At 47.7% G+C, this 26,709-nt stretch overlaps 1 protein-coding gene across 1 annotated transcript in view; it reads right to left on the reverse strand.

Moving 5' to 3' along the window:
- LOC138680656 (enoyl-[acyl-carrier-protein] reductase, mitochondrial-like) overlaps nucleotides 1–26,709 on the reverse strand; it is a 157,298-nt gene that overhangs the window by 99,670 nt on the left and 30,919 nt on the right. The window contains exon 3 of the mRNA XM_069767966.1: nucleotides 6,910–7,041. Within this exon, the coding sequence (XP_069624067.1) occupies nucleotides 6,910–7,041 (132 nt within the window). The remainder of the gene's footprint in view (nucleotides 1–6,909; nucleotides 7,042–26,709) is intronic.

A 26,709-nucleotide genomic window follows, 5' to 3' on the forward strand; every position in this document is an offset into this window, starting at 1 on the left:
AAAACCGCACACTTGTATTCAAGGCAAGCATTCACTGACTCCTATCCGAGGCTTATTGGAATCAGCGTGATATGGACACTTCTCAGTCGGAGCACTTTGATGTGACGGCAGCTCAAACATCAGTAATATTACCCATACTATGCTACTTCTTTTAGTTTCCACTATGACTTTATTACAGATAAAAAGCTCTCTTTTTATGATAATATTCAAATAATGACTCAGGGCCTGAGAGTGTAGAAAGCGTCAGTCGACTGGTGGTTTCTGCACTAGATGGATTCTAAAGGGTCTAAATAAAGCAAAGAATTTTAAAGAGATCACATGCTGGGGCTTTCATTTACTACAATATCCAAATAATAACCTGTTCTGAATATATAAATCCGTTCATAACGCGTCAGTGAAGTTAAAAGCAAAACTTTGCAGATCTTTGTGTGCAGCATGAGCCGGGTCTTATTGTAAAGCCAATAGTGTAAAATGGAAGAATAATAATAGAGTAAAATATGTGGAATTAATTTTAACAAACCTTCTTGCACATACATATATTCTCGATTTTAATGAGTTTTATTATTTCCATTGTATATATAGAAGGAAGCCATTGACAATCCAATGGCTTGTACAATGCGTTTTTGTTTTTGAAAACCATTCCAGCAAGGCCCCGGCATAACCAATCCTCTACGCACCGCATGCTGCGTTCCTGACGGGGTCTAATAATAATAATAATAATCTTTATTGATATAGCGCCAACATATTCCGCAGCGCTTTATAGTTTGAGTTTCAAACGCAAGTCATAAGTAACAATGTTAACAATAAAATAATTAAAGCACAATAGGACGACCCTGCTCATGAGAGCTTACAATCTACAATGAGGTGGGGGAGATACAAAGTACAGGTGTGTATTTACAATGATGTATTTACAATGATGGTCCGGCCATCTTCAGGGGGTGGGGGATAGATGGAGATAGTGAATTGGGCTACACACGAACCCTTACACATAAAATGACTTTTATTAGTGAACGTGATAGGCCGCTCTGAACAAATATGTTTTGAGGGAGTGCCTAAAACTATGCAAATTGTGAATGGTTCTCATTTCTTGGGGTAGACCACCAGAGGATTCACGCAGCGCCGAAAAGTCTTGGAGATGGGAGTGGGAGGTACGGATTAGTGCAGAGGGTAGTCGAAAGTCATTTGCAGAGCGCAGCGGTTGGTTAGGCCGATAGACCGAAATGAGGGAGGAGATGTAAGGGGGTGCCACACTGTGAAGAGCTTTGTGGGTGAGAACAAGTACTTTGAATTGTATCCTATAATGAATGGGCAGCCAGTGTAATGACTGACTAAGTGCGGCTGCATCTGAATACCGATTAGCTAGATAGATGACCCTGGCTGCTGCATTAAGGATAGACTGAAGAGGGGAAAGTCGAGTGAGGGGGAGGCCAAATAATAGAGCAATACAGTAGTCCAGGCGGGAGTGGATCAGGGCAACAGTGAGGGTTTTTATTGTTTCCATGGTGAGAAAAGGGCAGATTCTAGAGATGTTCTTTAGGTGTAAGGGGTGTGAGCCAGCAAGAGATTGTTTATGGGAAGTGAAGGAGAGATTGGTGTCAAACATAACACCCAGACAGCGCGCCTGCTGCCGGGGTGTTATTATGGTGCCACCCACAGAGAGAGAAATGTCAGATTTAGGGAGTTTAGTAGACAGTGGGAGCAGAAGAAGTTCAGTTCTGGAGAGGTTGAGTTTTAGATAGAGGGCGGACATGATGTCGGCGACTGTGGACAGACAGTCATTGGCGTTCTTTAGTACAGCGGGAGTACGGTTAGGGGATGAAATATAGAGTTTAGAGTCTCTGAGCTTTCTCTTCCAATTGGGATATCATGTAAACAATGTAACAATCTGATTGGTCTCAGTAATTAAATATCCATATAACATTTTGCTTTTATGTGCATAACATTGTTGTCATATGCTAGAAAAGAAGGCTCGGAAACCAGTCGAGGACCAGGTGGTATGTGGAACAAGATTTCCTTGAGTGAATAGAGAGGTCATTGAGCAGGCACCCTAAAATTCAATTTGCTATCTACAAAACTGCCCAATACACAGGTAGAGTGCTCAACTTCCTCTGAAAGTCCCATAGACTGTGAATGGCCCAATACCATGCATGGTCAACCACCTATCCATTCAAAAGAGGAATTCAATTACATTTTTAGTTATTGTTGTGACCCCCCCACTGATTTACTGAAAAGTAAAAATTTTCAAATATTCCTTACAGCTAGAATACCCCTTTCAATTAAAACTTTATCACAATGTGTTAGGTGTTGAGTTCCCGCCGCTGCACAAGGGGAATCTCGAACCATGTCCACTGCAGTCTCCCATTCTCCTCCAGCAGCAGTGGACCCTGCTCAGCAGAGACATCGATCCCAGGGTCTGGCTCAAGCTGATACTGTGCGCTTGGGTACTGCTACCTTTCCAGACTCTGCCTTTGTAGCCAGCACTGATCAGCAGCGAGCAGGCATTTCAGGGACTAAGTCCTGCTTTTCCCACACTGAGCATGCCCACGGGACGACCTCCCATTGGAGGTTGGGGGTCACATGCTCAGGTCCTGTTGCTGCTCCTATTGGACCATCAGGAAGGTCCCGAAGCGCTACTGCTATTAAAGGTTTGCATGGCTGCTCGGCCATGCGCTAGTGTAAACTTGTTAACTTGTGTGTGTGTGGATGAATGTCTGTTGATGGATGAAAGCTCCGAATCATTCCCATCCCTAGTGTTATTGCCTGCTCGCGAATGGTAGAGCTACCTAGCGCCCGACAGTGCTATCCTGCACAATTGCACAAGTTATTGAATCTAGTTAGTAGTGACTGCCAGAGCGGCACCGTGCGCAGATAGTGCACTTTCCTGGCCCTAGTTAGGGTGGTTAGTGGCGTCCGCCAGAGTGGCGCTGCACGCACTTCGGTGCGGTAAATGTTTACTTTAGTTGATTCCCTGGCACCACAGTAGCGGTGTCAAGCGCAAGAGATCTAGAGGGACCAGAGGCATAGCTAGGGTTTTGGTTCAGGGGGGCGAAACTTCTGAGTTGGCCCCTAACCAGGTGACCTTGATTACAACTCAGTGACGTGCCCTAATAGTGGAGGAGAACCTCAGCAGATGACTGCGCTGTTACTGAAGATAATCTCTGTATAAAGACCAATATTGATATTACCACCATATGGTCAGTGGTAGATACCAGCCCTGCAGAACATATAACAGATCACTGCACAGTTATAGATAATGACTTTTACCGCTGACGTCCTTTCTGATGGAATCGTTCATTTTTCCCATCTTTTCCATCTGGCGCAGACAGACATGACAATTTCTTCAAGCCAGGACTCATCTGCAGAGAATACAACACATTTCACTTCTCACATTCCAGCCCCATCACCATCTATTCTCAACCTGCACAAACTCCTCATCCTACTGATACCCCAAAACTTAGCTGCTCCTGTCGTATGTGTCCATATTACTGCCCCTGATACCCCAAAACTGAGCCGCTGCTGACGTGTGTCCCTATTATTGCACCTTATACCCCAATACTGAGCCACTGCTGCTGTATGTGTCCCTATTACTGCCCCTGATACCCCAATACTGAGCCTCTGCTGCCATATGTGTCCCTATTACTGCACCTGATACCCCAATACTGAGCCGCTGCTGCCGTATGTGTCCCTATTACTGCACCTGATACCCCAATACTGAGCTGCTGCTGCTGCTATATGTGTCCCTATTACTGCACCTGATACCCCAATACTGAGCCTCTGCCGTATGTGAACCTATTACTCCACCTGATACCCCAATACTGAGCCTCTGCTGTATGTTCCCCAATTACTGCTCCTGATACCCCAATACTGAGCCGCTGCTGCCGTATGTGTCCCTATTACTGCACCTGATACCCCAATACTGAGCCGCTGCTGCCGTATGTGTCCCTATTACTGCACCTGATACCCTAATACTGAGCCTCTGCTGTATGTGTCCCTATTACTGCACCTGATACCCCAATACTGAGCTGCTTCTGCCGTATGTGTCCCTATTACTGCACCTGATACTCCAATACTGTGCCACTGCTGCCGTATGTGTCCATATTACTGCACCTGATACCCCAATACTGAGCCGCTGCTGCCATATGTGATCCTATTACTCCACCTGATATCCCAATACTGAGCCTCTGCCGTATGTGACCCTAGTACTCCACCTGATACGCCGATACTGAGCCGCTGCTGCCGTATGTGTCCCTATTACTGCCCCTGATACACCAATACTGAGCCGCTGCTGTCGTATGTCCCTATTACTGCCCCTTATACCCCAACCAATACTGAGCCTCTGCTGTATGTGTCCCTATTACTGCGCCTGATACCCCAATACTGTGCCGCTGCTGCCGTATGTGTCCCTATTACTGCACCTGATACCCCAATACTGAGCCTCTGCTGTATTTGACCCTATTACTGCCCCTGATACCCCAATACTGAGCCGCAGTTGCCGTATGTGTGACTATTACTGCCCCTGATACCCCAATACTGAGCCGCTGCTGCCGTATGTCCCTATTACTGCCCCTTATACCCCAATACTGAGCCGCTGCTGCCGTATGTCCCTATTACTGCCCCTTATACCCCAATACTGAGCCGCTGCTGCCGTATGTGTCCCTATTACTGCGCCTGATACCCCAATACTGTGCCGCTGCTGCCGTATGTGTCCCTATTACTGCACCTGATACCCCAATACTGAGCCTCTGCCGTATTTGACCCTATTACTGCCCCTGATATCCCAATACTGAGCCGCAGCTGCCGTATGTGTGACTATTACTGCACCTGATACCCCAATACTGAGCCGCTGCTGCCATATGTGTCCCTATTACTGCACCTGCTGTGCAGTTCTCTGTGCCCTCTAAATTCTAAAGCAACTCTCTACAATATAGTAATGCCAGGTGCAAGTGCCCTAGAAAACAGTGCCCATATTTTGCCCCCTAGAAAGTAATATTGTCCGGTGTGCCCCTTGGACAGTCATAGTAACCTGAGTTCCCCTATAACAATAAGTGCCCACTTTACATTTAATAAAGTTCCGAGTCTCCCCCCTGTACAGCTCCCTTATACACAGCATGAAGCTCTCTTATACACAGTATATTGCACCCACACACTATACTGACTCCTTAGTAGCCCCCAAACTGTTTGATGGCTCCAACAATGTATAATGACCCCCACACTGTAATCTCCATACTGTATAATGGCCCCCTAGATAGCCTCCATATATAGTAGCATAATGCACCAAATAGTCCACAATATAGTAAAATGCACTCCCCTTAGGCAGACTCTATAGGCAGACACTGCAATAAGGCAGTACCCCCATATAGGTAGACCCTGTAATAAGGCAGTACCCCCATAGGCAGACTCTGTAGTATAAGGCAGCACCCCCATAGGCAGACTCTGTAGTATAAGGCAGCACCCCATAGGCAGACCCTGTAATAAGGTGGCAGACCCTGTAATAAGGCAGCACCCCTATAGTCAGACCCTGTAAAAAGGCAGCCCCCATAGGCAGACCCTGTAATAAGGCAGCACCCTCATAGTCAGACCCTGTAATAAGGCAGCACCCCCATAGTCAGACCCTGTAATAAGGCAGCAACCCAATAGTCAGACCCTGTAATGAGGCAGCACCCCTATAGTCAGACCCTGTAATAAGACAGCACCCCTTTAGTCAGACCCTGTAATAAGGCAGCACCCCCATAGTCAGACCCTGTAATAAGGCAGCACCCCCATAGTCAGACCCTGTAATGAGGCAGCACCCTTATAGTCAGATTCTGTAATAAGGCAGCCCCCCATAGGCAGACCCTGTAATAAGGCAGCACCCCCATAGTCAGACCCTGTAATGAGGCAGTCCATGTAGTAAAGCAGCACCCCCATAGTCAGACCCTGTAATAAGGCAGCCCTCCCATAGGCAGACCCTGTAATAAGGCAGCCCCCCATAGGCAGACCCTGTAATAAGGCAGCAGCACCCATTAAAAAAATAATAATAATAAATAAATATTCACCTCTCTTCTTCTTGGTTCCTGCGCTGCTCCCGCTGATCCCGCGCTCCCTCTCCCATCATTGCGATCAGCTGTAAAGGCTAAATGCCGGTACAGCTGCTGTTCCGATTACGGTGGGTGGCCCTCTGCTGGCACCGGGCCCCCCGCCTGCTCAGGGGCCCCATAGCGCCGATACAGTTACAGTAGCGTAGCTCCGGGTGGGCCCCCTCAGAGCACCGGGCCCGGGGCACCCACACCCTCTGGCCCCCCGGTAGCTACGCTACTGAGAGGGACTCTTACCCTGACTCTTGGGGCAGAGTTCTGTGTCGCCTTGCTTGTGCTCTCTGTGCGGTATCGCGGACCTGTGACTCAACAGGGTTCACTTCTTTCATACCACGTAAAGCTAACCCGTGTGTTTACTCACATTATACCGCCATATAGTCTGTCAATACCAAGCAGCAGGTGTCTTAGCTGCACAGTGGACCCCGGACTTGCGAACGCACCTTATATCATCTCTAATTATTATTTGGTGCGTTCTGCCAGTCCTAACACAATGTGTTCACAAAACTACACAAAAAAGTAAAACATATTTACAAACACTTTGAATATTTTCCATGCAGACACTATAATCCAAATCTTACTGGACTACTGACATCAGAGAGCAGTTAGACCTGGATTGGCTAATAACTATCTGCAGAGTTCAAATAAACCCCATTCAGACTCCAAGGAGGAGCCAGTAAAATACATGACTTCTTCTTTCAATGTGACAGACCTAAAACTCAAAATCTGAATAAAATTAGTAAACTAGAAAAAATAGTAGTATATTCTTAACATGTTTTTATAATAAAATGAGACAAATATAATAAAAAATGATTTGTTCCTTTTAAAAAAGACTTACCAAAGCCACAATCGACTGGTATAACCCAATCTCCTGTTTTAAATCCATGGACTTGGCAGCCAACTTTTATCACCTCCCCAACTCCCTCATTACCACCTATTGCTGGTACGTGCGGTAAAATTCCATAGTTTCCTGTACAGAGTTAAGGAAGGGAGTGAATAATAATCAGGAGAATGTGTCAACATATGAGATGAGGGCTTAAGTAGTAATTCAAATACTTATTAACATGCACTATTTGGGCAAAAGTATTGGGACAAGAGCTGAGCCGATCTTTCGAAAGTTAAAATTTGCTGACTTTGCCAAATTTTCCTCCAAAATGTATTTTGTGGCTTATAAATTTTAACAAATCTCAATACTGGAAAGCCTGTAATTACTTGAAAATTACATCTGGAGGAGAGAAGAGAAAGAGAGGACCCAGCTGACCATAAGATCTTACACTCAATAGGTGAGAGAGCGAGCTTGGACTCTAACCAAAAGAGAATAGACTCTACAGAAGAGAGAGTGAGGACCCTACTGACAATAAGAGCCTACACTCTACATTTAAGAGAGAGAAAGGATCTTGCTGATGATAAGAGCTTACATGTGTACAAGAGAAAAAAGAATTATGAAACTGTGAATTTAAGGAAATTTCAGTCAAACTCCATCTTCCTTGTATTGGACCGCTCATGTCTGATTGGGACATAACTCTTATTTATTGAATTCAGGTTTTTCATTTAATACAATTTCAATAGGTGTAAAAAAATTCTAGCCCCTAAAGCTTTTACTGAATTTGAGAGGAGTGTCATAGGATTTCACCTCTGTAATAAGTCAGTGTATTCCATGGTCAACTGTAAGAGGTAGAGTTGAGCGACCTTGACCTTTTTAGAGTCGAGCCGGGTTTCGCGAAACCCGACTATCTCAAAAGTCGGGTCGAGTGAAATCGGCCGATTAGGACGTAAAGTCGGGATCGACCGAAACACGAAACCCAATGCAAGTCAATGGGGCAGCATAGTCGGCAGTGAGTGGGGGCCAGGAAAACACCTAGAGTGCCCATTTTAATGTCAAAACCATCCATTCTTCTTAATGAAGCTTGTCAAGCGTAATTTACCTTATAATAATTGGAAGGCATTTGAAATTGGGGGTCATTTGGCTAAAGTTGTGGTGGGTAGGGCTGGTTCAAGTAATTAGTGGGCCCAGGAAATCTGGACCACGTCACGGCAGTGGAGCAGGGAGAGGTAAGTATTTCAACTTTGCAAGTGCTGTGAACCTGAGCAAGCAGGAGGGGCCCACTCGTTGGCATTGGCACTGGCACAGGGCCCCTCAAAGTACAGCGGTGTGTTTGCACGGCGGGGGCGCCTCCCACCGGCAGCAACACTTTTGCGTACTATGAGAGGCCCTGTGCCAGTGACGTTGCCAACTAGTATTCCTCCCCCCACCTGATGAAGGAACCTGCACTTTCATCTGCACCTTCCTCTTTGTCCCCGTGTAAGGTGGTATGGTATGCGGGAAGAGCAACCTGACTTTCAGCAGGGTCACAATGTTGTTGTGTAGCGTGCACGGGGAATGTTGCGTTATGGGTCAATGTACCAGCAGACTCATCTATCACTGGCTGGGCAATGGGCAGGATGAGGAGGAAACACAGATATAGGCCCAAAGAATAAAGTTGGCTAAATGCAGTTCAAAATTGGTAACACAGGAATAACCAGGGGGCATTGCAGTGGAGGACAACTGGAATGAGAGGCTGACACAGAGAGTAGGCCCAAATCAGTAAGTGGTCGAAATGCAGTTCAAAATTGGCAACCGTAGTAAACAGGCGGCACAGCTTTGTTCAGTGGAGGAGAACAGCAAGGAGTGGCAGACACCGATAGTAGGCCCCAACCCAACTAGTAGGCCAAATGCAGTCTAACATTAACAACTACTTAACGAGCGCCTGAAAACGGAATTTCAGGACAGGAAACCAGGAGAACAGCAAGGAGCGGCAGACACTGTTAGTAGGCCCCAAACCAACTAGTACGCCAAATGCAGTTGTTCCATTTAACCACAATTTAACGAGAGCCTGAAGATAGAAGCTCAGGAAAGGCAACCTGGAGAACACCTTGGAGTGGAACACACCATCTCTCTCCACCCCATACCCATTTTGTAGGCCTAATGCAGTGTAGTTTTCTACAACTACTAAACGAGAGTCGGAAGACCGAAGCAATGGCAAGGAAACCTGGGGAACACCTTGGAGTGTAACACACCATCTCTCTCCACCCGATACCCATTTTGTAGGCCTAATGCAGTGTAGTTTTCTACAACTACTAAACGAGAGTCTGAAGATCGAAGCAATGGCGAGGAAACCTGGAGAACACCTTGGAGTGTAACACACCATCTCTCTCCACCCCATAGCCAATATGGAGGCCTAATGCAGTGTAGTTTCCAACAACTACTAAACGAGAGCATTAAGATCGAAGCTCTGGAAAGGCAACCTGGAGAACACCTTGGAGTGGAACACACCATCTCTCTCCACCCTATACCCATTTTGTAGGCCTAATGCAGTGTAGTTTTCTACAACTACTAAACGAGAGTCGGAAGACCGAAGCAATGGCAAGGAAACCTGGGGAACACCTTGGAGTGTAACACACCATCTCTCTCCACCCGGTACCCATTTTGTAGGCCTAATGCAGTGTAGTTTTCTACAACTACTAAACGAGAGTCTGAAGATCGAAGCAATGGCGAGGAAACCTGGAGAACACCTTGGAGTGTAACACACCATCTCTCTCCACCCCATAGCCAATTTGGAGGCCTAATGCAGTGTAGTTTCCAACAACTACTAAACGAGAGCATTAAGATCGAATCTCTGGAAAGGCAACCTGGAGAACACCTTGGAGTGGAACACACCATCTCTCTCCACCCTATACCCATTTTGTAGGCCTAATGCAGTGTAGTTTTCTACAACTACTAAACGAGAGTCGGAAGACCGAAGCAATGGCAAGGAAACCTGGGGAACACCTTGGAGTGTAACACACCATCTCTCTCCACCCGATACCCATTTTGTAGGCCTAATGCAGTGTAGTTTTCTACAACTACTAAACGAGAGTCTGAAGATCGAAGCAATGGCGAGGAAACCTGGAGAACACCTTGGAGTGTAACACACCATCTCTCTCCACCCCATAGCCAATTTGGAGGCCTAATGCAGTGTAGTTTCCAACAACTACTAAACGAGAGCATTAAGATCGAAGCTCTGGAAAGGCAACCTGGAGAACATCTTGGAGTGGAACACACCATCTCTCTCCACCCCATAGCCAATTTGGAGGCCTAATGCAGTGTAGTTTCCAACAACTACTAAACGAGAGCATTAAGATCGAAGCTCTGGAAAGGCAACCTGGAGAACACCTTGGAGTGGAACACACCATCTCTCTCCACCCCATAGCCAATTTGGAGGCCTAATGCAGTGTAGTTTCCAACAACTACTAAACGAGAGCATTAAGATCGAAGCTCTGGAAAGGCAACCTGGAGAACACCTTGGAGTGGAACACACCATCTCTCTCCACCCCATAGCCAATTTGGAGGCCTAATGCAGTGTAGTTTCCAACAACTACTAAACGAGAGCATTAAGATCGAAGCTATGGAAAGGAAACCTGGAGAACACCTTGGAGTGGAACACACCATCTCTCTCCACCCTATACCCATTTTGTAGGCCTAATGCAGTGTAGTTTTCTACAACTACTAAACGAGAGTCGGAAGACCGAAGCAATGGCAAGGAAACCTGGGGAACACCTTGGAGTGTAACACACCATCTCTCTCCACCCGATACCCATTGTCTAGGCCTAATGCAGTGTAGTTTTCTACAACTACTAAACGAGAGTCTGAAGATCGAAGCAATGGTGAGGAAACCTGGAGAACACCTTGGAGTGTAACACACCATCTCTCTCCACCCCATAGCCAATTTGGAGGCCTAATGCAGTGTAGTTTCCAACAACTACTAAACGAGAGCATTAAGATCGAAGCTCTGGAAAGGCAACCTGGAGAACATCTTGGAGTGGAACACACCATCTTTCTCCACCCCATAGCCAATTTGGAGGCCTAATGCAGTGTAGTTTCCAACAACTACTAAACGAGAGCATTAAGATCGAAGCTCTGGAAAGGCAACCTGGAGAACACCTTGGAGTGGAACACACCATCTCTCTCCACCCTATACCCATTTTGTAGGCCTAATGCAGTGTAGTTTTCTACAACTACTAAACGAGAGTCGGAAGACCGAAGCAATGGCAAGGAAACCTGGGGAACACCTTGGAGTGTAACACACCATCTCTCTCCACCCGATACCCATTTTGTAGGCCTAATGCAGTGTAGTTTTCTACAACTACTAAACGAGAGTCTGAAGATCGAAGCAATGGCGAGGAAACCTGGAGAACACCTTGGAGTGTAACACACCATCTCTCTCCACCCCATAGCCAATTTGGAGGCCTAATGCAGTGTAGTTTCCAACAACTACTAAACGAGAGCATTAAGATCGAAGCTCTGGAAAGGCAACCTGGAGAACACCTTGGAGTGGAACACACCATCTCTCTCCACCCCATAGCCAATTTGGAGGCCTAATGCAGTGTAGTTTCCAACAACTACTAAACGAGAGCATTAAGATCGAAGCTCTGGAAAGGCAACCTGGAGAACACCTTGGAGTGGAACACACCATCTCTCTCCACCCTATACCCATTTTGTAGGCCTAATGCAGTGTAGTTTTCTACAACTACTAAACGAGAGTCGGAAGACCGAAGCAATGGCAAGGAAACCTGGGGAACACCTTGGAGTGTAACACACCATCTCTCTCCACCCCATACCCAATTTGTAGGCCTAATGCAGCCTACTTTCCGACAACTACTAAACGAGAGCATGAAGATCGAAGCTCAGGAAAGGCAACCTGGGGAACACCTTGGAGTGTAACACACCCTCTCTCTACACCACGGAAGGGCTGATTCTTAGGAAGGAAGGCTGTCGTAAAGAAGCAGGGCGCGTCCGAGGGTGATTATATTCTTATTAGGTATATACTCACCCTCGGACGCGCCCTGCTTCTTTATTTGTAATGAATGTTTATTTGCAATGTGGTTTTGACTTACTCTATTTTTTTGGTAAATAATGATTTTATTATTTTCATTGTTTTGCATCTTCTTGGCAATAATATAAAGAAGACGCGACAGGACAACACTCGGTGGATGCCATATCTGTGTTTTAAATTGAAAAAAACTTTCAGTTAACTACTTGCACGAGAAAGTTATTGTAGCTGGTGGCCATTTTTAGTACTGTACCAGATTTTTGTTGTATGTGTTTGTTTTTAATGTTAAAATGCCTGCATTTGATATCTCTCCAGTATTTTCTTTTTTATAAGCAAAACACCTATTTTTATATTTTCTGATGTTGGTTCCAGGGGAACACGGGCGGCAGTAGACAGGTCAGTGGAGGCCTAGTGGAAGGAGGGACCGCAGACAGGCTTCGAAGCCCTAACATAATAAATTGGGCTGGCTGTAGGCAATTTAAAATTGGTTCCAGGGGAACACGGGCAGCAGTAGACAGGTCAGTGGAGGCCTAGTGGAAGGAGGGACCGCAGACAGGCTTCGAAGCCCTAACATAATAAATTGGGCTGGCTGTAGGCAATTTAAAATTGGTTCCAGGGGAACACGGGCGGCAGTAGACAGGTCAGTGGAGGCCTAGTGGAAGGAGGGACCGCAGACAGGCTTCGAAGCCCTAACATAATAAATTGGGCTGGCTGTAGGCAATTTAAAATTGGTTCCAGGGGAACACGGGCAGCAGTAGACAGGTCAGTGGAGGCCTAGTGGAAGGAGTGACCGCAGACAGGCTTCGAAGGCCTAACATAAGAAAAATGTCAATACAATGGTATTGACAGTGCCAGGCATTGAAGGATGTCAGCGCATAGACTAAACATTGGTGGAGCTGTGAGAGAAAATTTTGCAAGTGGTAGAGCACTGTTTGAGCTGGGGGGGGACTGTCTTGTGGCCGGCGGTACAGGCCCAGGGCCCCTCATATTACAACGGTGTGTCTGACGTTGGGTTCGCACCACCACCGCCAGACACTTTATTGTACTATGAGGGACCTAGTGGCAGTGCCGTCGACCAAAAGCGGGCACACCCACCTCTTCAGACAAACAGTACTCTCACGGGTGCTGGCGCCAAGTGGCGATACCACGGCCCCGTGTGGGGACTTTGGCCATTTAGGGAGGTGTTAACATGTCGGATGCTGGACAATCAGGTGCTGCAAATTACGAGATTGGAAAAGTCGTTCAGAATAGTCCACAGGCAAGACCTTTACATAGGAAAGCTAGGTGTCAGCCGGGCAAGGTGGGGCAAAAGATTTCGAAATCCAGTTGTGGTTCATTTTAATGAAGGTTAGATCATCTACATTTTGGGTAGCCAGACGAGTCCTTTTTTCTGTTAGTATTGAACCTGCAGCACTGAATACTCTTTCTGATAGGACACTAGCTGCCGGGCAAGCAAGCTCCTGCAATGCATATTCTGCCAATTCTGGCCAGGTGTCTAATTTTGATGCCCAGTAATCAAATGGGAATGACGGTTGAGGGAGAACGTCGATAAGGGATGAAAAATAGTTAGTAACCATACTGGACAAATGTTGTCTCCTGTCACTTTGAATTGATGCTGCACTACCTGTCCTGTCTGCGGTCATAGCAAAATCACTCCACAACCTGGTCAGAAAACCCCTCTGGCCAACGCCACTTCTGATTTCTGCCCCTCTAACACCTCTGGTCTGCTGGCCTCTGCAGCTCGTGTTAGAACGATCACGGGCGCTGTGTGCAGGGAATGCCAGAAGCAAACGGTCAATAAGAGTTGATTGTTTGGTTGCTAATATTAGTTCCAAGTTCTCATGTGGCATTATATTTTGCAATTTGCCTTTATAGCGAGGATCAAGGAGGCAGGCCAACCAGTAATCGTCATCGTTCATCATTTTTGTTATGCGTGTGTCCCTTTTGAGGATACGTAAGGCATAATCCGCCATGTGGCCCAAAGTTCCAGTTCTCAAATCTGTGGTTGTGCTTGGTTGAGGGGCAGTTTCAGGCAAATCCACGTCACTTGTGTCCCTCCAAAAACCAGAACCCGGCCTTGCCGCGCCAACAATTTCCACTGGCCCCGGAAAAGCTTCCTCATTAAAAATATAATCATCCCCATCATCCTCCTCGTCCTCCTCCTCCTCTTCGCCCGCTACCTCGTCCTGTACACTGCCCTGGCCAGACAATGGCTGACTGTCATCAAGGCTTTCCTCTTCCTCAGCTGCAGACGCCTGATCCTTTATGTGCATCAAACTTTGCATCAGCAGACGCATTAGGGGGATGCTCATGCTTATTATGGCGTTGTCTGCACTAACCAGCCGTGTGCATTCCTCAAAACACTGAAGGACTTGACACATGTCTTGAATCTTCGACCACTGCACACCTGACAACTCCATGTCTGCCATCCTACTGCCTGCCCGTGTATGTGTATCCTCCCACAAAAACATAACAGCCCGCCTCTGTTCACACAGTCTCTGAAGCATGTGCAGTGTTGAGTTCCACCTTGTTGCAACGTCTATGATTAGGCGATGATGGGGAAGGTTCAAAGAACGCTGATAGGTCTGCATACGGCTGGAGTGTACGGGCGAACGGCGGATATGTGAGCAAAGTCCACGCACTTTGAGGAGCAGGTCGGATAACCCCGGATAACTTTTCAGGAAGCACTGCACCACCAGGTTTAAGGTGTGAGCCAGGCAAGGAATGTGTTTCAGTTGGGAAAGGGAGATGGCAGCCATGAAATTCCTTCCGTTATCACTCACTACCTTGCCTGCCTCAAGATCTACAGTGCCCAGCCACGACTGCGTTTCTTTCTGCAAGAACTCGGACAGAACTTCAGCGGTGTGTCTGTTGTCGCCCAAACACTTCATAGCCAATACAGCCTGCTGACGTTTGCCAGTAGCTGCCCCATAATGGGAGACCTGGTGTGCAACAGTGGCAGCTGCGGATGGAGTGGTTGTGCAACTGCGGTCTGTGGACGAGCTCTCGCTTCTGCAGGAGGACGAGGAGGAGGAGGAGGGGGTGCGAACGGCTACAGCCAACTGTTTCCTAGACCGTGGGCTAGGCAGAACTGTCCCAAACTTGCTGTCCCCTGTGGACCCTGCATCCACCACATTTACCCAGTGTGCCGTGATGGACACGTAACGTCCCTGGCCATGCCTACTGGTCCATGCATCTGTTGTCAGGTGCACCTTTGTGCTCACAGATTGCCTGAGTGCATGGACGATGCGCTCTTTAACATGCTGGTGGAGGGCTGGGATGGCTTTTCTGGAAAAAAAGTGTCGACTGGGTAGCTCGTAGCGTGGTACAGCGTAGTCCATCAGGGCTTTGAAAGCTTCGCTTTCAACTAACCGGTAGGGCATCATCTCTAACGAGATTAGTCTAGCTATGTGGGCGTTCAAACCCTGTGTACGCGGATGCGGGGCTAAGTACTTCCTTTTTCTAACCATAGTCTCATGTAGGGTGAGCTGGACTGGAGAGCTGGAGATCGTGGAACTAGCGGGGGTGCCGGTGGACATGGCAGACTGAGAGACGGTGGGAGATGGTATTGTTGCCGCCGGTGCCCTAGATGCAGTGTTTCCTACTACGAAACTGGTGATTCCCTGACCCTGACTGCTTTGGCCTGGCAAAGAAACCTGCACAGATACTGCAGGTGGTGCAGAAAATGGTGGCCCTACACTGCCGGAAGGGATGTTGCGTTGATGACTAGCTTCATTGGCCGAGGGTGCTACAACCTTAAGGGACGTTTGGTAGTTTGTCCAAGCTTGCAAATGCATGGTGGTTAAATGTCTATACATGCAACTTGTATTGAGACTTTTCAGATTCTGCCCTCTGCTTAAGGTAGTTGAACATTTTTGACAGATGACTTTGCGCTGATCAATTGGATGTTGTTTAAAAAAATGCCAGACTGCACTCTTTCTAGCATCGGATACCTTTTCAGGCATTGCAGACTGAGCTTTAACCGGATGGCCACGCTGTCCTCCAACAGGTTTTGACTTTGCCACGCGTTTTGGGCAAGATACGGGCCCGGCAGATGGAACCTGTTTCGATGTTGATGCCTGCTGCGGCCCCTCCTCCTCCGCTTCAGAACTGCTGCCGCCTGCACCCTGTTCCCCCAATGGCTGCCAATCGGGGTCAAGAACTGGGTCATCTATTACCTCTTCTTGTAGCTCGTGTGCAACTTCGTCTGTGTCACCATGTCGGTCGGTGGTATAGCGTTCGTGATGGGGCAACATAGTCTCATCAGGGTCTGATTCTTGATCAGCACCCTGCGAGGGCAATGTTGTGGTCTGAGTCAAAGGACCAGCATAGTAGTCTGGCTGTGGCTGTGCATCAGTGCACTCCATGTCAGATTCAACTTGTAATGGGCATGGACTGTTAACTAGAGTTGAGCGACCTTGACCTTTTTAGAGTCGAGCCGGGTTTTGCGAAACCCGACTATGTCCAAAGTCGGGTCGAGTGAAATCGGCCGATTATGACGTAAAGTCGGGATCGACCGAAACACGAAACCCAATGCAAGTCAATGGGGCAGCATAGTCGGCAGTGAGTGGGGGCCAGGAAAACACCTAGAGTGCCCATTTTAATGTCAAAACCATCCATTCTTCTTAATGAAGCTTGTCAAGCGTAATTTACCTTAAAATAATTGGAAGGCATTTGAAATTGGGGGTCATTTGGCTAAAGTTGTGGGGGGTAGGGCTGGTTCAAGTAATTAGTGGGCCCAGTAAATCTGGACCACGTCACGGCAGTGGAGCAGGGAGAGGTAAGTATTTCAACTTTGCAAGTGCTGTGATCCTGAGCAAGCAGGGGGGGGCCCACTCGTTGGCATTGGCACTGGCACAGGGCCCCTCAAAGTACAGCGGTGTGTTTGCACGGCGGGGGCGCCTCCCACCGGCAGCAACACTTTTGCGTACTATGAGAGGCCCTGTGCCAGTGACGTCGCCAACTAGTATTCCTCCCCCCACCTGATGAAGGAACCTGCACTTTCATCTGCACCTTCCTCTTTGTCCCCGTGTAAGGTGGTATGGTATGCGGGAAGAGCAACCTGACTTTCAGCAGGGTCACAATGTTGTTGTGTAGCGTGCACGGGGAATGTTGCGTTATGGGTCAATGTACCAGCAGACTCATCTATCACTGGCTGGGCAATGGGCACGATGAAGTGGAAACACAGATATAGGCCCAAAGAAGAAAGTGGGCTAAATGCAGTTCAAAATTGGTAACACAGGAATAACCAGGGGGCATTGCAGTGGAGGACAACTGGAATGAGAGGCTGACACAGAGAGTAGGGCCAAATCAGTAAGTAGTCGAAATGCAGTTCAAAATTGGCAACCGTAGTAAACAGGCGGCACAGCTTTGTTCAGTGGAGGAGAACAGCAAGGAGTGGCAGACACCGATAGTAGGCCCCAACCCAACTAGTAGGCCAAATGCAGTCTAACATTAACAACTACTTAACGAGAGGCTGAAAATGGAATTTCAGGACAGGAAACCAGGAGAACAGCAAGGAGTGGCAGACACCGATAGTAGGCCCCAAACCAACTAGTACGCCAAATGCAGTTGTTCCATTTAACCACAATTTAATGAGAGCCTGAAGATAGAAGCTCAGGAAAGGCAACCTGGGGAACACCTTGGAGTGTAACACAACCTCTCTCTACACCACGGAAGGGCTGATTCTTAGGAAGGAAGGCTGTTGTAAATAAGCATTGCGCGTCCGAGGGTGATTATATTCTTATTCGGTATCTACTCACCCTCGGACGCGCCATGCTTCTTGATTTGTAATTAATGTTTATTTGCAATGTGCTTTTGACTTACTCAATTATTTTTTTAATTATTGATTTTATTAAATTAATAGTTTAACATCTTATTGGAAATAATTTAAAGGAGACGCGACAGGACAACACTCGGTGGATGCCATATCTGTGTTAACAACTCCAAAAAACTTTCAGTTAACTTCTTGCAGGAGAAAGAAATTGTAGCTGTTGGACCTTTGTAGTACAGTTCCAGATATTTGTTGTGTGTTTGTTTTGATTGTTAAAATGTCTGCATTTGAGATCTCAACACGATCTTATTTTTTATAATCAAATTAATTTTTTAAATATTTTATTAGGTTGGTTCAAGGGGTACACGGGCCGCAGTAGACAGGTCAGTGGAGGCCTAGTGGAAGGAGGGACCACAGACAGGCATCGAAGGCCTAAAATATTAACACATGGCTGTAGTCAATTTTAAATTGGTTCCAGGGGTACTTGGGCAGCAGTGCCCTGGTCAGTGTAGTAGTAGTTGAAAGAATGGACCGCAGACAGGCATCGAAGGCCTAAAATAAAAAAATTGGGCTGGCTGTAGGCAATTTTAAATTGGTTCCAGGGGTACACGGGCAGCAGTGGTGTGGTCAGTGGAGGCCTAGTGGAAGGAGTGACCGCAGACAGGCATCGAAGGCCTAAAATAATAACACATGGCTGTAGGCAATTTTAAATTGGTTCCAGGGTTACACGGGCAGCAGTGGTGTGGTCAGTGGAGGCCTAGTGGAAGGAGTGACCGCAGACAGGCATCGAAGGCCTAAAATAATCACACATGGCTGTAGGCAATTTTAAATTGGTTCCAGGGGTACTTGGGCAGCAGTGCCCTGGTCAGTGTAGTAGTAGTTGAAAGAATGGACCGCAGACAGGCATCGAAGGCCTAAAATAAAAAAATTGGGCTGGCTGTAGGCAATTTTAAATTGGTTCCAGGGGTACACGGGCAGCAGTGGTGTGGTCAGTGGAGGCCTAGTGGAAGGAGTGACCGCAGACAGGCATCGAAGGCCTAAAATAATAACACATGGCTGTAGGCAATTTTAAATTGGTTCCAGGGTTACACGGGCAGCAGTGGTGTGGTCAGTGGAGGCCTAGTGGAAGGAGTGACCGCAGACAGGCATCGAAGGCCTAAAATAATCACACATGGCTGTAGGCAATTTTAAATTGGTTCCAGGGGTACACGGGCAGCAGTGGTGTGGTCAGTGGAGGCCTAGTGGAAGGAGTGACCGCAGACAGGCATCGAAGGCCTAAAATAATCACACATGGCTGTAGGCAATTTTAAATTGGTTCCAGGGGTACACGGGCAGCAGTGGTGTGGTCAGTGGAGGCCTAGTGGAAGGAGTGACCACAGACAGGCATCGAAGGCCTAAAATAATCACACATGGCTGTAGGCAATTTTAAATTGGTTCCAGGGGTACACGGGCAGCAGTGGTGTGGTCAGTGGAGGCCTAGTGGAAGGAGTGACCACAGACAGGCATCGAAGGCCTAAAATATTAACACATGGCTGTAGTCAATTTTAAATTGGTTCCAGGGGTACTTGGGCAGCAGTGCCCTGGTCAGTGTAGTAGTAGTTGAAAGAATGGACCGCAGACAGGCATCGAAGGCCTAAAATAAAAAAATTGGGCTGGCTGTAGGCAATTTTAAATTGGTTCCAGGGGTACACGGGCAGCAGTGGTGTGGTCAGTGGAGGCCTAGTGGAAGGAGTGACCGCAGACAGGCATCGAAGGCCTAAAATAATAACACATGGCTGTAGGCAATTTTAAATTGGTTCCAGGGTTACACGGGCAGCAGTGGTGTGGTCAGTGGAGGCCTAGTGGAAGGAGTGACCGCAGACAGGCATCGAAGGCCTAAAATAATCACACATGGCTGTAGGCAATTTTAAATTGGTTCCAGGGGTACTTGGGCAGCAGTGCCCTGGTCAGTGTAGTAGTAGTTGAAAGAATGGACCGCAGACAGGCATCGAAGGCCTAAAATAAAAAAATTGGGCTGGCTGTAGGCAATTTTAAATTGGTTCCAGGGGTACACGGGCAGCAGTGGTGTGGTCAGTGGAGGCCTAGTGGAAGGAGTGACCGCAGACAGGCATCGAAGGCCTAAAATAATAACACATGGCTGTAGGCAATTTTAAATTGGTTCCAGGGTTACACGGGCAGCAGTGGTGTGGTCAGTGGAGGCCTAGTGGAAGGAGTGACCGCAGACAGGCATCGAAGGCCTAAAATAATCACACATGGCTGTAGGCAATTTTAAATTGGTTCCAGGGGTACTTGGGCAGCAGTGCCCTGGTCAGTGTAGTAGTAGTTGAAAGAATGGACCGCAGACAGGCATCGAAGGCCTAAAATAAAAAAATTGGGCTGGCTGTAGGCAATTTTAAATTGGTTCCAGGGGTACACGGGCAGCAGTGGTGTGGTCAGTGGAGGCCTAGTGGAAGGAGTGACCGCAGACAGGCATCGAAGGCCTAAAATAATAACACATGGCTGTAGGCAATTTTAAATTGGTTCCAGGGTTACACGGGCAGCAGTGGTGTGGTCAGTGGAGGCCTAGTGGAAGGAGTGACCGCAGACAGGCATCGAAGGCCTAAAATAATCACACATGGCTGTAGGCAATTTTAAATTGGTTCCAGGGGTACACGGGCAGCAGTGGTGTGGTCAGTGGAGGCCTAGTGGAAGGAGTGACCACAGACAGGCATCGAAGGCCTAAAATATTAACACATGGCTGTAGTCAATTTTAAATTGGTTCCAGGGGTACTTGGGCAGCAGTGCCCTGGTCAGTGTAGTAGTAGTTGAAAGAATGGACCGCAGACAGGCATCGAAGGCCTAAAATAAAAAAATTGGGCTGGCTGTAGGCAATTTTAAATTGGTTCCAGGGGTACACGGGCAGCAGTGGTGTGGTCAGTGGAGGACTAGTGGAAGGAGTGACCGCAGACAGGCATCGAAGGCCTAAAATAATAAAACATGGCTGTAGGCAATTTTAAATTGGTTCCAGGGGTACACGGGCAGCAGTGGTCTGGTCAGTGGAAGTCTAGTGGAAGGAGTGACCGCAGACAGGCTTCGAAGGCCTAACATAACAAACTTGGGCTGGCTGTAGGCACTTTTAAATTGGTTCCAGGGGTACATGGGCAGCAGTGTATGGTCAGTGGAAGTCTAGTGGAAGGAGTGACCGCAGACAGGCTTCCAAGGCCTAACATAACAAACTTGGGCTGGCTGTAGGCACTTTTAAATTGGTTCCAGGGGTACACGGGCAGCAGTGGTCTGGTCAGTGGAAGTCTAGTGGAAGGAGTGACCGCAGACAGGCTTCGAAGGCCTAACATAACAAACTTGGGCTGGCTGTAGGCACTTTTAAATTGGTTCCAGGGGTACATGGGCAGCAGTGTATGGTCAGTGGAAGTCTAGTGGAAGGAGTGACCGCAGACAGGCTTCCAAGGCCTAACATAACAAACTTGGGCTGGCTGTAGGCACTTTTAAATTGGTTCCAGGGGTACACGGGCAGCAGTGGTCTGGTCAGTGGAAGTCTAGTGGAAGGAGTGACCGCAGACAGGCTTCGAAGGCCTAACATAACAAACTTGGGCTGGCTGTAGGCACTTTTAAATTGGTTCCAGGGGTACATGGGCAGCAGTGGTCTGGTCAGTGGAAGTCTAGTGGAAGGTGTGACCGCAGACAGGCTTCCAAGGCCTAACATAACAAAATTGGGCTGGCTGTAGGCACTTTAAATTGGTTCCAGGGGTACATGGGCAGCAGTGTATGGTCAGTGGAAGTCTAGTGGAAGGAGTGACGGCAGACAGTCTTCGAAGGCCTAACATAACAAAATTGGGCTGACTATAGGCACTTTTAAATTGGTTCCAGGGTAACACGGCCAGCAGTGGCCTGGTCAGTGTAGTAGTTGTAGAAAGAAGGGACCGCAGACAGGCTTCGAAGGCCTAACATAACAAAAATGTCAAAACAATGGTATTGTCAGTGCCAGGCATTGAAGGATGTCAGCGCCTAGACTACACATTGGTGAAGCTGTGAGAGATAATTTTGCTAGTGGTAGAGCACTGTTTGAGCTGGGGGGGGAACTGGCTTGTGGCCGGCGGTACAGGCACAGGGCCCCTCATATTACAACGGTGTGTCTGACGTTGGGTGCGCACCACCACCGCCAGAGACACTTTATTGTACTATGAGGGACCCAGTGGCAGTGCCGTCGACCAAAAGCGGCCACACCCACCTCTTCAGACAAACAGCACTCTCAAGGGTCCAAGCGCAAAGTGGCGATAGCACGGCCCCGTGTGGGGAGTTTGGCCATTTTGTGAGGTGGAAACATGTCGTATGCTGGACAATCAGGTGAAGAAAATTACGAGATTGGAAAAGTCATTCAGAATAGTCCACAGGCAAGACCTTTTCATAGGAAAGCTAGGTGTCAGCCGGGCAGGGTGGGGCAAAAGATTTTGAAATCCAGTTGTGGTTCATTTTAATGAAGGTTAGATCATCTACATTTTGGGTAGCCAGACGAGTCCTTTTTTCTGTTAGTATTGAACCTGCAGCACTGAATACTCTTTCTGATAGGACACTAGCTGCCGGGCAAGCAAGCTCCTGCAATGCATATTCTGCCAATTCTGGCCAGGTGTCTAATTTGGATGCCCAGTAATCAAATGGGAATGACGGTTGAGGGAGAACGTCGATAAGGGATGAAAAATAGTTTGTAACCATACTGGACAAATGTTGTCTCCTGTCACTTTGAATTGATGCTGCAGTACCTGTCCTGTCTGCGGTCATAGAAAAATCACTCCACAACCTGGTCAGAAAACCCCTCTGGCCAACGCCACTTCTGATTTCTGCCCCTCTAACACCTCTGGTCTGCTGGCCCCTGGAGCTCGTGTGAGAACGATCACGGGCGCTGTGTGCAGGGAATGCTAGAAGCAAACGGTCAACAAGAGTTGATTGTTTTGTTGCTAATATTAGTTCCAAGTTCTCATGTGGCATAATATTTTGCAATTTGCCTTTATAGCGAGGATCAAGGAGGCAGGCCAACCAGTAATCGTCATCGTTCATCATTTTTGTAATGCGTGTGTCCCTTTTGAGGATACGCAAGGCATAATCCGCCATGTGGGCCAAAGTTCCCGTTGTCAAATCTGCGGTTGTGCTTGGTTGAGGGGCAGTTGCAGGCAAATCTACGTCACTTGTGTCCCTCAAAAAACCAGAACCCGGCCTTGCCACGCCACCAATTTCCCGTGCCCCCGGGAAAGCTTCCTCATTAAAAATATACTCATCCCCATCATCCTCCTCATCCTTCACCTCCTCTTCGCCCGGTACCTCGTCATGTACACTGCCCTGACCAGACAATCGCTGACTGTCATCAAGGCTTTCCTCTTCCTCTGGTGCAGACGCCTGATCCTTTATGTGCGTCAAACTTTGCATCAGCAGACGCATTAGGGGGATGCTCATGCTTATTATGGCGTTGTCTGCACTAACCAGCCGTGTGCATTCCTCAAAACACTGAAGGACTTGACACATGTCTTGAATCTTCGACCACTGCACACCTGACAACTCCATGTCTGCCATCCTACTGCCTGCCCGTGTATGTGTATCCTCCCACAAAAACATAACAGCCCGCCTCTGTTCGCACAGTCTCTGAAGCATGTGCAGTGTTGAGTTCCACCTTGTTGCAACGTCTATGATTAGGCGATGCTGGGGAAGGTTCAAAGAACGCTGATAGGTCTGCATACGGCTGGAGTGTACAGGCGAATGGCGGATATGTGCGCAAAGTCCACGCACTTTGAGGAGCAGGTCGGATAACCCCGGATAACTTTTCAGGAAGCACTGCACCACCAGGTTTAAGGTGTGAGCCAGGCAAGGAATGTGTTTCAGTTGGGAAAGGGAGATGGCAGCCATGAAATTCCTTCCGTTATCACTCACTACCTTGCCTGCCTCAAGATCTACAGTGCCCAGCCACGACTGCGTTTCTTTCTGCAAGAACTCGGACAGAACTTCCGCGGTGTGTCTATTGTCGCCCAAACACTTCATAGCCAATACAGCCTGCTGACGTATGCCAGTAGCTGCCCCATAATGGGAGACCTGGTGTGCAACTGTGGCAGGTGCGGATGGAGTGTTTGTGCGACTGCGGTCTGTGGACGAGCTCTTGCTTCTGCAGGAGGACGAGGAGGAGGAGGAGGAGGAGGGGGTGCGAACGGCTACAGACAACTGTTTACTAGACCGTGGGCTAGGCAGAACTGTCCCAAACTTGCTGTCCCCTGTGGACCCTGAATCCACCACATTTACCCAGTGTGCCGTGATGGACACGTAACGTCCCTGGCCATGCCTACTGGTCCATGCATCTGTTGTCAGGTGCACCTTTGTGCTCACAGATTGCCTGAGTGCATGGACGATGCGCTCTTTAACATGCTGGTGGAGGGCTGGGATGGCTTTTCTGGAAAAAAAGTGTCGACTGGGTAGCTCGTAGCGTGGTACAGCGTAGTCCATCAGGTCTTTGAAAGCTTCGCTTTCAACTAACCGGTAGGGCATCATCTCTAACGAGATTAGTCTAGCTATGTGGGCGTTCAAACCCTGTGTACGCGGATGCGAGGCTAAGTACTTCCTTTTTCTAACCATAGTCTCATGTAGGGTGAGCTGGACTGGAGAGATGGAGATCGTGGAACTAGCGGGGGTGCCGGTGGACATGGCAGACTGAGAGACGGTGGGAGATGGTATTGTTGCCGCCGGTGCCCTAGATGCAGTGTTTCCTACTACGAAACTGGTGATTCCCTGACCCTGACTGCTTTGGCCTGGCAAAGATACCTGCACAGATACAGCAGGTGGTGCGCTAAATGGTGGTCCTACACTGCCGGAAGGGATGTTGCGTTGATGACTAGCTTCATTGGCCGAGGGTGCAACAACCTTAAGGGACGTTTGGTAGTTAGTCCAAGCTTTCAAATGCATGGTGGTTAAATGTCTATGCATGCAACTAGTATTGAGACTTTTCAGATTCTGACCTCTGCTTAAGGAAGTAGAACATTTTTGACAGATGACTTTGCGCTGATCAATTGGATGTTGTTTAAAAAAATGCCAGACTGCACTCTTTCTAGCATCGGATACCTTTTCAGGCATTGCAGACTGAGCTTTAACCGGATGGCCACGCTGTCCTCCACCAGGTTTTGGCTTTGCCACGCGTTTTGGGCAAGATACGGGCCCGGCACATGGAACCTGTGGCGATGTTGATGCCTGCTGCGGCCCCTCCTCCTCCTCTGCTTCAGAACTGCTGCCGCCTGCACCCTGTTCCCCCAATGGCTGCCAATCGGGGTCAAGAACTGGGTCATCTAATAACTCTTCTTGTACCTCCTGCGCAACTTCGTCTGTGTCACCGTGTCGTTCGGTGGTATAGCGTTCGTGATGGGGCAACATAGTCTCATCAGGGTCTGATTCTTGATCAGCACCCTGCGAGGGCAATGTTGTGGTCTGAGTCAAAGGACCAGCATAGTAGTCTGGCTGTGGCTGTGCGTCAGTGCACTCCATGTCAGATTCAATTTGTAATGGGCATGGACTGTTAACTGCTTCACTTTCTAAGCCAGGGACGGTATGTGTAAAGAGCTCCATGGAGTAACCCGTTGTGTCGCCTGCTGCATTCTTCTCTGTTGTTGTTTTTGCTGAAGAGGACAAGGAAGTGACTTGTCCCTGACCGTGAACATCCACTAACGACGCGCTGCTTTTACTTTTACCAGTTTCACGAGAGGAGGCAAAAGAGCTAGAGGCTGAGTCAGCAAGATAAGCCAAAACTTGCTCTTGCTGCTCCGGCTTTAAAAGCGGTTTTCCTAATCCCAGAAAAGGGAGCGTTCGAGGCCTTGTGTAGCCGGACGACGAACCTGGCTCCACAGCTCCAGACTTAGGTGCAATATTTTTTTCCCCACGACCACCTGATGCTCCACCACTACCACTACCCTCATTACCAGCTGACAATGAACGCCCCCGGCCACGACCTCTTCCACTAGACTTCCTCATTGTTTTAAAAACGTAACCAAACTAACGTTATTTGTTGCAGTCACACAACTTACACGGTGAGCTATAACTTCAGTATGATTTAGCTACCCCTTTACAGGTTGGTGAGACCACAGCGAAAATCAGGCCCAATGTTACACACTCTTTTTTTGGTGGCTGCAAATTAGAGAGATGCCCCACACGCAGGACTGTCACTGAAGCACAAATGTTAATATTAATGTCACACTATTATTTTTTTTTTATTTTTATTTTTTTCAGGAACACTTTAGAAACCCCCCCAAAAAAAAAACATTGATTTTTGCAGGGAGAATTTAGAAAACAAATGTAACAAACTATATGCTTTCTATGGGCCACTGAGTGAGAGATGACGCACACAGGAATCAGGAGTGGCACACAAGCCCAGAGGCCAATATTTTTCTACCAATGATTGATGGAGTTATTTTCTCTGGTAGATTTTGGAACCCAAATCAAGGAAAAAAAATATAGGCTTTCTATGGACCACAATTGGAGAGAGAGAGAGAGAGAGAGATGGCACACCCAGGAGTCAAGACTGGCACACAAGCAGAAAGGCCAATATTAATCTCCCACTGTTTTTTTTTTTTTTTTTTTTTTTTTTCAGGGAGACTTTAGAAAAAAAAATAATAAAAAAAATATGATTTTATCAGGAAGAATTTAGAAACCAAATAAAATAAAATGATTTTTTCAGGGAGAATTTAGAAAACAAATAAAACCAAAAATAGGCGTTCTATGGCCCACTGACTAAGAGAGAGAGAGAGAGATGGAACGCTTAGTACTGGCACACAAGCCCAAAGGGCAATATTAATCTCCCTTTTTTTTTCCAGGGAGAATTTCTAAAACCCCCCCAAAAAAAAAAATAGGCTTTCTATGGCCCACTATTTGTGAGAGAGATGGGACGCTCAGGACTGGCACAGATGGCACGCTCAGGACTGGCACAGAAGCCCAGAGGCCAATATTAATCTCCCTTTTTTTCTGGGAGAATTTATAAAACCAAAAAAATATTTAAATAGGC

The sequence above is a fragment of the Ranitomeya imitator genome, chromosome 5 (genome assembly GCF_032444005.1).
Source record: "Ranitomeya imitator isolate aRanImi1 chromosome 5, aRanImi1.pri, whole genome shotgun sequence".
NCBI classification, from domain to species: Eukaryota; Metazoa; Chordata; class Amphibia; order Anura; family Dendrobatidae; genus Ranitomeya; species Ranitomeya imitator.